Below are 13,412 nucleotides of genomic sequence, written 5' to 3'. Positions count from 1 at the left end.
ACTAATTAATACTTTATTCCCTATTGTTGATGCTGATTTCAGGCTGTTGGCTTATGTAGGATAGTGTATAATATAAGATAAATAGCTTAACAATACAGAAGTCAGTATTAATATCTTTGCATTTTGAGAATGTATTCTACGTGATATAGGCTAAGACATGGTTTGATTAGGTCATTAGAATTCCAAAGGGGAATGTTAAGTAAGCAGGTGTCAGGTTAATGCAATTTAAGAAGCATCAATGGGTTTGTACAAGAATTATAGCTAGATTGAAGCCAACGTCAACATTTCAGCTGTTACCCTTCTGTTAAGGTGTGATGTTTATAATGATGCAAAATTGTCTCATCTACATAATCAAAGCCAGCATTCCAGTGAGAATGGAGTGCATGTGACATTGCCATCTACTGGTGTAGTAGCATATGACACTTAAAAATTCACACGACAATAATCTCAGAATTGATAGATTTAAAGCAAGTCATCTGACATTATCCACACTTTCAGAAAGTTTTTGGTATTTTATGCTAAAACTGTCTGGATTTATTAATTAGAGTTAAAGGCAGACCCAAGGGATATCCTACCATAGTAAGTATATAGACGTAAATCTTGCTTGTACTTTCTGTCAATATTAATAAAAACGAACAAGTTGATTTATCTCTGGCATCCGAACCTATATAATTTAGATTAATCTATTCGGTTGATCCAACAGCTTATTGTACAAAAAATGGTACATGCAGCCTTGCGACCTGGCCCCTTAAAAGCTGAATCTAAGTACAGAAATTTTAAGTTTAAAAAATTCAGCTTAGGCAACACGAGCAATTTCCAAATTGCTACACTAACTAAATATGACCAGGACAGCAACAAAATCCTGTGGTGACATCACCTTGACCTCACATAAAAAAGTACATTTGAAAGAAACTATCTTAACAACAGTTGCACAATGTAGTAACGTACAACAAACTATACTGGCCAGCTGCAACACGACACATTCAATTCGATATTTTGAAGGCGACAGGTTTGATCACTGAGCTGTGCCAGGATGACATGCTAGGTTGCTGCTACTCCATCATCATTCACAGCCACTAGTCCATCAATCCACTAGTATCGGCGTCAACAATGGAGAAGGGAAACTTTCTCTCCTTCATCCAAACTGGCCTGGCCAAGACTGAGGAGTGTGAACTCTGGCTGACAATGTAATGCTTTAGGGTTGTAACACCAGACTACCCTCCCCACGAGATTTTTATTCAAAAATAGAACTTTTTAAAGCCAAATAGTTATAAAAAATGATTAATTTCAAACTTATTGTAGATTATTTGTTTTTCTGTAACTTAATTTTTTTTAAACAGTTGAAGACATCACAGGGGGAAGTGAACAAAAACAGGGAGGCTAAAAGGTCAAAACTGATACAGTATGCTCCAGCTTATGTATGACAATTCAATTCTCAGTCAAAATGAAATACAGTGAAAGATACAATAACCTCATTAACATGTATGTTGCTCCATTTGATTTAGAAATAGAGTGGGGATAAGGCTGCACTGGATAGATTAAGGAATCAGTACTGAATGTCAATATGAAAAGCTACTGTATCCTCATAAGGAATATGTGTTCATTAATTCATCAAATAATAGACATAAGGGCCTAGAAATTCACTATGGCCCCGCCAGCTGGCTAGCGCCCAAAAGTTAGCGCTGGGCGGGGAGCCATTTGCGATCGTCAGATATTCAGTTTTTGCGCCCCAATTCGGAACCGGGCGCTATTCCAGGGTGTGCCCGCCTCCGCTTGGGGGCGCTGAAACTGAATTTCAGCGCTCTTGGCGCCGCTGCGCCAGCCGCTGTGGAGCGGCAGGCTGCAGTACTGCAGGCCTCCTCCTTCTCTTAAGGGGGAGCTGCCTGCAACGGGGAGATCGCCGCTGGATAGTGCCGGCAAATGAGCCCGGCACCACGGAGAAGTGCCGGGTTCGCGGAAAGCAGCCGGCAATGCCACGGGGGGGGGGGGGGGGGTGGAGGAGGCCGGGGAAGGAGGTGCGGGCAGGCGGCCGCCGAAAAAGCAGCCGGCCGCACCTCCACCTTAAAGCGCCCCACTAAGGCTACAGTACGGCCCCGTTTTCTGGTCGCTGTTTGCGGCCGCTGCGGAGGAGGCGGCCGCAACTAAATATGGGGATCGGGGCGGTTTCGGGGCGGAACCGGGGCACTGCGCACACCGATGACGTCATCGGTGCCGGCGCAGCGCTAACGGCTACCGCCGCCAATACCGCTGCGCTGAATATCAGCGCAAACTCCTTTTTGGCGCAGAAGCCCTCTTTAGGCGGTAACTGGCCGCAAAGCTGGCAGCGCCTTAATGAATTTCTAGGCCAAGGTTCTTTAAAATAAACTTTGTTGCATTTTAGTCATTGAAGGTACAAATGAACTATGGACTGCAGTATGACATACTTACGAGGGCACATATTTTGCTATCATCTGCAGAGCTCGATGACAGATGTCAAAATTTCTAGGAAGATCTGTAGAGTAAGAATGTAACAGTTAGGAATACCTATTGGACCTATCAAGGCAAGGAGGCTTTCTGTTCTTAGTAGCACAAGAAAAAATACTTTAAGGGAATTGGGAAAGTCTCGCAATGCTTTAAGAGTTGTAGTTTGGGCACGAGGATTGGAGTAGATGCATTGCATTTGGTCCACACACAACACAGAAAAGCTTGGTACAATCAATGGGTGAAAAATGGTTTCATTTAAGGGTGGTGATACATTACCAAAGAATGGTGGGACACAGGTCCACATTTACAGTCCCACTATTCTGAATTGCCAGCCACACTAGGGTTGTCGAGCAGATACCAACATTTCTCCCCAAGAAAGGGAGGTTGGGTACAACAAAAATAGAGTCACTTCCAGGTCACACTCATATACCTCCTAGCTGCTGGCTTCCAAAATCAGGATGTTATTAGGATGATGAGGGTATAATGTGAGTGGGTATATGTTTAATTTTCTTAACAGTTTGCACTGCAGAAGACTTTAAAAAATATTTTAAAAACTGATCAAGTTTACCAGCTGAAAGTGCATATTACCGTGCATAGCACTGAAATTACATTTAATTAGAAAATATTATTCAAAGATAGTTTATTCCATTCAAATGTTCAATCACTTAATATAATCACTGAATGTTTCATCATTCAGGCACATATTAAAAGGATGATTAAGAGAGACAAGGAGGCCTAGAAAAGAGCATACCTTAAGACACAAAACAAGTTACAGTACCAAAAGAATTCCAACAGTGAAGAGATGAGAACCATAAAGGATGTTAACAAGGTTGAAATAGAGGATGAGCATAAAGTAGTTAAAATAGTAAATGATTACGCCCTCCAAGTATTCAGCGGGAAAGACATGAGAAAAATGCCCTCCCTAAATAGTGATGACTGAGACAAAATTAACTTAGAAATTAATGAATGGATTACTAGACAGGCTAATCAATAAGTCTGCACAGATACAAGGTATTTATCCCTGAATATCAAGACAAATAATGAGATTTATAAGGTGTTGACAGTCATTTTGAGTGAATCAAACATTAAGGAGGTTCTGACGAAAGGTCATCAACCTGAAACGTTAACTCGGTTTCTCTCTCCACAGATGCTGCCTGACCTGCTGAGTATTTCCAGCATTTTCTGTTTTTATTAAGGAGGTCCTGGTAGATTGCTAACAGTATTTCCATTTTCAAAGGAGGTGGCAGCATAGACTCTTTAGTTTGATATAAATACCAGGTAAAATAATGGAGTCAAACATCATAGGTAAAATAGAGGATTACCTGCAAGTTAATTTCCTAGTAGACAGCAGTCCACGGAAGTGCAGAAGGGGAAGATCCTGCCTGGTCAACATGACTTTTTGAGGAAGTGACAATCCAAATGGACTGTTGAAAACCCTACAACACGGTGTACCTGGACTTCCAAAAAGCATTGACGCTGTCCATTAAAGATTCCTACTTAAGCTTAAAGCAGTGGGGATCCAAGGTAAAGCCTGGATATGGGTAAGAAACTGGCTGTAGGGTATGAAGCAGCAGGAACTTGTTAAAAAGATTCTGTTGTGGGAAAGGGGGGTGGGGGGAGGAAAGTGTTAAGTGCCCCAGGGATTAGCGTTGGGATCTCTACGGTTTCTAATTTATATTAACAATTAAGGTCAGTGCAAACTGGTCAAATTCACAGGTGATACAAAACGAGAAAGGTCCACTGAATCTGCGGAGGAGCTCAGGGACTACAAAATCAGTTAGACAAAATGTAAGTGAGCAGAACAATAATAAATGAAACATAATACAAACAAGTGTAAATTACTGAACATAGGAAGGAAGAAAATACAACATAAATACCTTGTGAATGGTGTCAAAATAGATTTAACAGTTTCAGTAGACTTGATGTTTCACATCAAGTCATTATAGAGCAAATAGAAAATGAATCATACTCTACTATTTTGGTTGTACAAGTAAAAAGACACACTTAAACTGCTCCTATAAGGCCACTCCGAGGACTGTGCTCAGATCTGGTTACCAAGTCACAGGGAGGTACTGAAGCTCTGGTGACAGTGATGAGAACAACCACAAGAATTATCCCATCAGAAGACTTGAGTTATGAGGAAAGGCTGGAGAAACTTAGGCTTTTCAGTTTGTAATGGTGAGTGATAAGTACCTTTTTATAAGCTGACCTAAGATAATAAATAGTATCTGGAACACTACTTCAAACCAAACTATGACAGTAGGTCAAGGAAGCATAGGTTCAAACTCATGAAATCTAATTTATAACTGATAGCAGGATGGTCTTCACACACAACTGATCAACACATGGTATACACTTCTGAGAAGAGTACTGGAAATGAAAAGCCTGGAATCATTTAAGTTGAATGCTGTGATGTGGGGACTGTGTAAGCTTTCTGGATGGGATGATAGGATGGGCCGAATGGTCGCTCTCAACTGTATCTATCAAGCAATTTCTTGTCACTAAAACAAGTCGGATGGTGCAGCTTTAAGATCAATAAAGAACTCCTTGTCGGTCCACCTTATACTGAACTTAAGTGGACATCTGTTTATGTCAAGTCATAGGCACTAACCTATTAACTTTTAAACACACCAAATTAGGCTTCCATTTTGTACCAAACCTCCCACACTTCCTATTTTTCAATTTATGCAGAGAATATTGTTAATAAAATCAGATTCTGTGATTCCATATGTTTGGGTTAATCTTTTTGGTGTAGAAGTCAATCAGTTTTTTTGAAAAATTCCAGAGAAAGTATGTGTTTATTATGGACGATGTGAAATGAAGTGATTTTTGTCTTCAGTGATGAAGTAGCAATACTTTGGGATATTTCAGAGGATTGATACAAATCTTCATAGTCCGGATTACTGCGAGGACCACTTTACTTATTCTTACAAAAAACTTACTTACTTTCATCTTCGTCTTCAGAGTCTGAGATATCCACGCCATTTTCTTGGATAACAATCCTCCCTATATGAAATAGATATACATAGATTAATATTGTAAGATAAAGGGCTATGAACAAACAATCCTGGAGCTTAGTTTACTAAAAGCTCCAGAGTGGTCCAGTTGCCAAGTTTCACTCTACCTCACACTATCTCCTGTCCCTCAGATGCCTGCTTTTTTAATACACACACTATCAAATCTAGTGCAGTTGTCAGTCTGCCACATGACAACTTTCTTCTCAAACTCTCCTACAAAGTGAATATCGCCAACACATTTCTCCGATGTTGCTCTCCCCTGCCTCTTACCTCTCCACTTCTCTTTTTGCACCTGGCAAAAAGCACATACATGGTGAATGAAACAAATCACAGTATAATTGATCATTACTTCTACAGACATAAAATCGCACGGCCAGTACCTACTGCTCTTCCAAACAGGTTACTCCAGAGCAGTGTTGAATCACCAAGTGTTAGACCATTAACACTCAGTTAGAACGTGGGTTGATCCCTGTTCAAATCTGCTCTCAATTTAAGCAGTGCTGAGCAGCAGCTGCAGCGTCTCCATGCTGCTGGGATCAGCAGAAACTCACACTAGCTTTTCACAGTGCCAGCAACGGCAAACACTGGCAGATCAGCCATGATCTCATTGAATGGCGGAGCAGGCTCGAGGGGCTGAATGGCCTACTCCTGCTCCTATCTTCTATTATCTGCACTCTCAGCAGCAACACGTGATTTACAAGGAAGTAAACGTGTATATAAAAAAGTTATTCTGGCTCGTTAGTTACCATTGTTTACAAAAGCAAGTCTACTAAAACAACCTGACAATCCTGCTCTACACGAAAAAGCAAGCGGCTAAAAGGCACTTCTCTGATTAACAACTTGAACCAAAACACAGGGCCCCTCTCCTTCACTGTTAAGGGACAGACTATTCAGTCCCACAATGTCTTAGAAATGAGGAACAAAGCAATATTTTCTTACCTGGTACAAAATTGGAGACCACCATACTAAGGCAAGACCTCAAGTACACCGTCTGTGCTGACACTAGGTTACTTAAGAAGGCCAAGTATTCCTCTACCACCATTAGGCTTCGGCACAACCATGGCAGCTTCTGAAAAATGTTTTTAAAATCTGATGAAGCGCTTGCAGTTAATTTCAAATTTTGTTTAAACTTTCAGGTTTTATTTAACTCTTATTTAACAGTTATTCCTTGCCATGAGGGAATATCAAAATGGCAGATTACAAAAATGAACACCTTGCTAAGAGCTATTCTACAATGAAGTACAGCAAACATTTTCTGACCTAATCTCCATGCGTACAAAAAGGAGCCTTGAAAGAAAATCTGAAGAAACTAACCAGTATTTTGCTAACGAGATACTCAAAGTCTTTTGTCAATTGTGCTACAGAGGCACGAAATTCCTGAAGCCAGTTGATTATTTGAGCATCCTGAGGAAAAAAAACAATATGCACATTAAATATAAATTTCAAAATTTGATAGTCAAAGTAGGGACATTACATCTAATCAGTTAATCTAAATTCTGTTAGCACACCTATTCAATCTAAAAGAAAGAATTTGTATTTATATAGAACCTTATGACATCCTTAGAAAATCCCAGGAAGTGCTTTACAACCAATGAATTACTTTGAAGTGCAGTCACAGTTATTAGGTAAATGTCACAGCCAATTTGCACAGCAAAGTCTCGCAAATAAAATGAACAACCAGCTAATCTGCTTGTTGATGGTGTTGGTTGAGGGATAAAAATTAGCCAGGACATCGGAAGAATTCTCTGCTCTTCCTCAAATAGTGCCACGGGATCTTTTACATAGGATATACGGCACAGAAACAGGCCATTCGGCCCAACCAGTCCATGCTCCACTTTATGCCCACCTGAACCAACCGAACGGGCGGACGGGGCATCAGTTTAACATCTAATTAGAAAAACTTCAATAAATACATTCTTAATCCATTAGAAAAAAAGACAGGATAAGCAGCCCAATATAGCTACCTAACTTGGCAATTCTCAAATCCGTTTGTGTTTGCAAGCTGTCCGAACAAAACCGCTGCACTATACAACAGATTTACAGAAGGAAATAGAATCACAGTTAAACGATAAAGAAAAATTGGTATTTTTGAGCAGATTTTTCTCAAAAAGCTACATTACCATTAATTTTGTAAAAACAGTGCCCGTCACACTCTTAAAATTGTGATGTTAAATCTCAGTTCATAGTTAGATTTTTTTAATATAGTAATTAATATAAAATGCTGCATTAGGTCTAGAGCAAGAAATAATTGCCTCAGTATATAATCCTCACTAACAGCCTTTGAAGAATTTAGAAAAAGTCTGAATCATCACCTCATTACTAACCACATTAACACTGCTTTGTGGCAGAATTAAAGATGGTAATTTCATATTTAAGTAGTGGTTAAATCATCATGACCAAAAAAGATAAATCCTGCTGCCTCAACTAGGGTGGAGGTGAAGAGATCATCATCAGAAACTGTGGAGCTGTTCCTCGTATGTCTGTCATATTCATACTATTTTAATTTAGGTAGATGATATAGGCCCGGAATTTGCGGTCGGTGGTGTACCTCCGAAGTATGCCTCCAACCCGCTAAAAATATACGAACTTACCTTCAGGCTCCCAGGCTGCGGTGACTTCAGGTCCTAGGCCTGCTGGTGTACACCTGCGTAAAGGCCCACGGATCTCAGGGACGCAGGCGGTTCGGAAGCGTCCCTGGGATCATGTGGGCCAGGTCATCCAATCAGAAAGGGGGATTCCACTGCTGTAATTTCCAAACGGAATCCCCAAATAATTAAAGAATTTACACAATTCTAATAAAAATAATTGTTCTCATTTTCAAATTTAGCTAAAAGTCCCTTCAATACATAAAATATATACAATTAAAAAAATATTTTGAAAAATAATTTAAAAGATTTTAAGCCGTTCCAAAATTTGCATAAAGTAATTTTAAGTGTTTGTGCATCATTTTTTAATTTACAATTTATATTAACACCAGCCGTAAATTTCGTGGACATTTGCTGGGCAGTAGTTGGGCAAATAGCCCAACTCTGCGTCAGCGAAAGTGATTTTACTTTTAGTTCGGTAGATCTCTCAATGCGAACCTTGACAGATCGCAAGTTCCGGGTTTTCACGCATGCGCAGCGCTTGCGGAAACCCAGAACTTGCAGGGCCTTTTAGAAGGCTTACGACGGAGTATGCTCGTACACCGTCGAAGCAACTGCAAAATCTGGGCCACTGTCATTTGGAAGTTAGGACAGAGGGTCCTTGGGAGTCTGGCAATACTTGCAGAGTGGCCCTGGGTGAGCCAATATTTACAGGGTGGCCCCATGAGTGTGCCAATATTTGCAGGGGCTTTCCCCAAACAGAAAAGTTTGAAAACCTGGGCCTTGCATCAACTACTTGTAAGTGAGTGAATGTTGTTTCACTGTGGTCCTACTACAGTTAGACTGAAACTGCTCAAAATTTATTTCAGTTAGCAATGGGAAGGACAGATTTAGAGCTCATTTACACTGCAACAGTACCAAACTCAGGAGGTCTCACTCTGCTTTGTTCCAGAGTCAGATCAGGCCTCCATTCCACATTTACACTACAACTTTACAGCTGGTGCGAAGTGAGTCCGACACTGGTGCAAATGCTCCTCACATTCCACTGATCTGAAGTAGGTACATACGCAGATCCCACAGCTAAAAGAACAGTGCCATCTCATCTCCCAAAATTGAAAATGCTATATTGTTAAGCACTTCAGACTTTTTCGAGATCAAATGTGAATTGTTAGGGATTATGAAATTTAAAAGGCATATCAGCAAAATGTTACATTTTAAGAAAAAAGTTAAATAACACAATTTTTTGATTACCTTTATCTCTGGATCAACCAGTTGAGTCATCAGCAAGTCATAATCCACGGTATCTCCCTAGGAGAAAAGCATCTTTCGAATCAAATGTACAAATAGGCAAGAAAATTTCATGCACATTTCTATAAATATAATTAATTGGTATAGCTTATTTTACCTGTTTATACTTCTTCAAGGTTTCCGTAACAGTGCCACCAAATCGGACAGTTTTCCTTGGTGGGGAACTGAGGAATTCACTTTCGCCCAACATCGTCAATAGAAACCTTCAGGAAATTAGAAACACGTATTTGTATACAGCTGTATTGTAAACGCTTCCCTCTCCCCTCCCTCTCAAATCTCATCATCCCCTCCTCCTTCCATCCTTGAAAATCACAGCCCCATCTTCAACCTCCCTTTCCTTTCCAAAGTCCTTGAACATGCTGTCGCCTCCCAAATCCGTACCCACCTTTCCCGCAACTCCATGTTTGTACCTCTCCAATCAAATATTCACCCGTCACAGGACTGAAATGGCCATAATAAGTCACAAATTATATCCTATGTGACTGTGACCATGGCGCATTATTCCTCCTCACCCTTCTCGACCTCTTTGCAGCCTTTGACAGGGGCGAGCACGCTATTCTACTCCAACACCTGTTCCATTTTCCAGCTGAGTGGGACTGCCCTGGCCTGGTTCCACTCTTGCCTATCCAGAGAATCACCTGCAATGGCTTCTCTTACCACCGCCGCCACGTTACCTCTGGAGTCCCCCCAAGGAACTATCCTTGGCCCCCCCCTCCTATTTCTCATCTACATGCTGCCCCTTGGCGACATCATCTGAAGACATGACGTCAAGTTCCACTTGTGCGTTGACAACACTCAGAGCCGCTCTTGACCCCTCCACTCCCTCTGTGTTGTCAGACTGCTTGTCCGATATCCAGTCCTAGATCAGCCGTAATTTCCTCCAATCAAACATTGGGAAGAGCAAAGACATTGGCCGGAATTTTGTTCGGGGAGGCAGGTTGGGGGGTGGGGGTGTCACGAAGTGGGCGGGAGACCCGTGCCGATTTGACCGTCAGGGACCAACTTGAATGAGAGGCCTCGGTTTCCTGCGGGTAGGCAACAGTTGCGAGGGGTGGGTCCGGGGAGGGATTGTGGGAGGAGGGTCGGGGATATCGCAGGATCAACAGGCAAGCGGGGATCGCTGGGTGGGGTTACATCAGGCATCAGAGATCGCAGTTGGGGTGGTGGGGGGGGGGGGGGGGGGGTTGGCCAGGGATTGGGGATCAGGGGGTGGGGTGGGAGGATTGGGGATGGCCACCGGAAGATCGTGGTCGGCCACATCATCGTCGTTGGGGGGTGGGGGACCTGGGGAGGGTGATCGGAGGCCTCATGGGGGTAGATTGATTAGGGACCCTGGATCCAGGAGGTAGGTATAAAGCCACTTACCTCCTGGATGCAGCAGTTCCCGTCTCGGTTTAACTACCGGATTTCACGAATTGTGTGAAACCCGTCCACAGGCAGTTGAAAACAAAATGGAGGGGAAAATAGAGACTTCCAGCCTCATTACAATATTTAAATTGAGGTAAATTTAAATTGAGCAGTGGGCTGGCTGCCCGTCCCGCAACCGGCAAACTCGGAAGTGGGCGGGTTGGAGGTGGGTACAGGTCCAGAATCCCACTTTTAACACTTTAACTGCCCCCACACTCCAAACCCACCTGTTTGTTGATGGGAAAATTCCAGCCATTATCTTCGGCGCCCACCACAAACTCTGTTCCTTTGCCGCCGATTCCATCCCCCTTCCACACCACTATCGTAGGATGAACCAGACAGTTCACAACCTCGCCGTACTACTTGAACCCGAGCTGAACTTCTGGCTCCATATCCTCTCATCCACCTTCATAACATTGTCTGGTTCCAACCCTGCTTCAGCTTAGCTGCTACTGAAATCCTCATCTATGCTTTCATTACCTCCAGATTTGACTATTCCAATGCTGTCCTGGCTGGCTTCCCATTTTCGCCCTCCATGAACTTGAGCTCTTCCAAAACACTGTTGCTCGTATACTAACCGCACCAAGTCCATCTCACCCATCGGCCCTGTACTCGCTGACCTACATTTGGCTCCCTGCCCATCAGCACCTTGATTTTAAAATTCTCCTCCTCCTGTTCAAATCCCTCCATGTCCTCTCCACTACCTATTTCTGCAACCTCCCATGGACTTCCTAAACACTTTTTAAACCTAACTGCAGTTAATTTAAATATGGACAATGCCGTCCGCCGGAAGAAAGATGGGTTTTGGTACCCTGACAAATATATGTCGAGGAACCAGACGAATTATTAATTACCTCCTTTAACTCTTTACTAAGGAACTGTCTGGTCTAGGGATGATTGATGCCAGACACGGCTCGCCAAACCGTCTCATACTAACCAGTTCAGATCAAAATTAATTTAATTTGCTAACCCTCGATTAGGTTACCCTCAAGCTTCTGAGTGAATTAACTCTTCCCAAATCATCAACGAAGAAGCCAGACCACAAGTCATACACTAAACACTATTTATTAGTTAAAAATCACAGCTTAAAATTAAAGTTTAATATTTTAATAGAGATACCTAGCAGTTGAGTAGCAAATCATTAAAGGACAGAGTTCCTAAACACAACTAGCAGAAAAGATTACACAGGCAATTCAGTGTATCACTGTCAATCAGCGCCAACTATAGCGGCGACCAGGTTATGAGGTTATAAATCGCTGCGATTACTTTAAGAGTAAATCCTTAGATAGTTGATAACTTAACAGCTTTGACTGTGCCAGTAGCTCAAGAGTACGTGTGTTATTAACATTTAGAGCTTACACGGCCTCATCCTCACAAGCAGCAGGCTTGGGTCAATCTCCTTCCTTCCCTGAAATGCAGGCGTTAGCTTCTGAAGTGTTGAGTCAATGAACCACTTTGCGGCGGAATTACCCACCTTACACACGAGTGACTATATCCGAGCTGGTTTCCCTCTCACCTTTCTCGATCTCAGACACTCTGCCTGTAATAGGATAGTGTAGTCACAATTTATCTTCTAACCTCTGACACTATTCTTAAAAGGTACCTTGTACTGTTAAGGATACGATTTACATCTTTTAGGTAAAAGTTCTTACAGAAGAATAGAGGAAATAAAAATTAGAAACAGACTAAGAAAGCCAGCTACTTCTACCAAAGAAAAACTCTGCTGCGGAGTAAGAACATAAGATAGAGGAGGAGTAGGCCATACGGCCCCTAGAGCCTGCTCCACCATTCACTAAGATCATGGCTTATCTCCATATCCCTTGGTTCCCTTAGTACCCAAAACTCCATCGGTCTCAGCTCTTGAATATAATCAACGACTGAGCATCCACAGCCCTCTGGGGTAGAGAATGCCAAAGATTCACAATCCTTTTAATGAAGAAATGTCCTAAATGGCTAACCCCCTATCCTGAGACTATGACCCCTAGTTTTAGACTCTTCAGCCAGGGGAAACAGCCTCTTAGCATCTACCCTGTCAAGCCCTCTAAGAATTTTATACGTTTCAATGAGATCACATCTCATTCTTCTAAACTCCAACAAATATAGGCCCATTCCACTCAATCTTTCCTCATTGGACAGCCCTCTCATCTCAGGAATCAATCTAGTGAACCTTCATTGCACCCCTTCGAAGGCAAGTACATCCTTCCTTAGGCAAGGAGAGCAAAACTGTGCAGAGTACTCCTGGTGTGGTCTCACCAAAGCCCTATATAATGGCAAGACTTCCTTACTTTTATACTCCAACCCCCTTGCAATAAAAGCTAACATACCATTTGCCTTCCTAAGTGCTTGCTGTACCTGCATGGTAACTTTCTAGATTCCATGTGTCACAAGTGATTGCCCCTCTGTGTAAATCATCCCCAACAAGCCAGTGCTGAAGCATAGATCTCCAGGCAAGTCGGCTCCACTTTGACAAACACCTTACCTTCTTACAGTCTTATCTGTAACAAGGAACCCCCACAGATATGAGAGGTCTGTTTGTGACTCACTGCTCTTCCCCTGGACCTCAGCAAAGGATAATGATGATTTTATGACTGAATTACTTAAACGCCTGTATTCAGTGTCGGGAAGCCTGCAC

General features: G+C 42.2%; 1 protein-coding gene across 8 annotated transcripts in view; it reads right to left on the bottom strand.

The window, feature by feature from the left end:
• rrn3 (RRN3 homolog, RNA polymerase I transcription factor) overlaps nucleotides 1–13,412 on the bottom strand; it is a 40,648-nt gene that overhangs the window by 26,823 nt on the left and 413 nt on the right. For 2 of the 8 annotated variants that reach the window (XM_086000777.1, XM_086000779.1), the window contains exons 2-8: nucleotides 12,140–12,320; nucleotides 9,471–9,576; nucleotides 9,317–9,373; nucleotides 6,795–6,884; nucleotides 6,420–6,549; nucleotides 5,410–5,469; nucleotides 2,428–2,491 (exon numbers count right to left, since the gene is read on the bottom strand). In XM_086000777.1, coding sequence (XP_085856903.1) covers nucleotides 2,428–2,491; nucleotides 5,410–5,469; nucleotides 6,420–6,549; nucleotides 6,795–6,884; nucleotides 9,317–9,373; nucleotides 9,471–9,563 — 494 coding nt within the window. In that variant the 5' untranslated portion in view covers nucleotides 9,564–9,576; nucleotides 12,140–12,320. The other 6 variants (XM_086000778.1, XM_086000780.1, XM_086000775.1 and 3 more) reach the window with 4 other exon arrangements.

The sequence above is a fragment of the Somniosus microcephalus genome, chromosome 11, assembly GCF_052327205.1.
Source record: "Somniosus microcephalus isolate GS21.2 chromosome 11, FLI_Smic_1.0, whole genome shotgun sequence".
NCBI classification, from domain to species: domain Eukaryota; kingdom Metazoa; phylum Chordata; class Chondrichthyes; order Squaliformes; family Somniosidae; genus Somniosus; species Somniosus microcephalus.
Note: the sequence above shows the minus strand (reverse complement) of the source record. Positions and strands in the feature narration are given on the sequence as shown.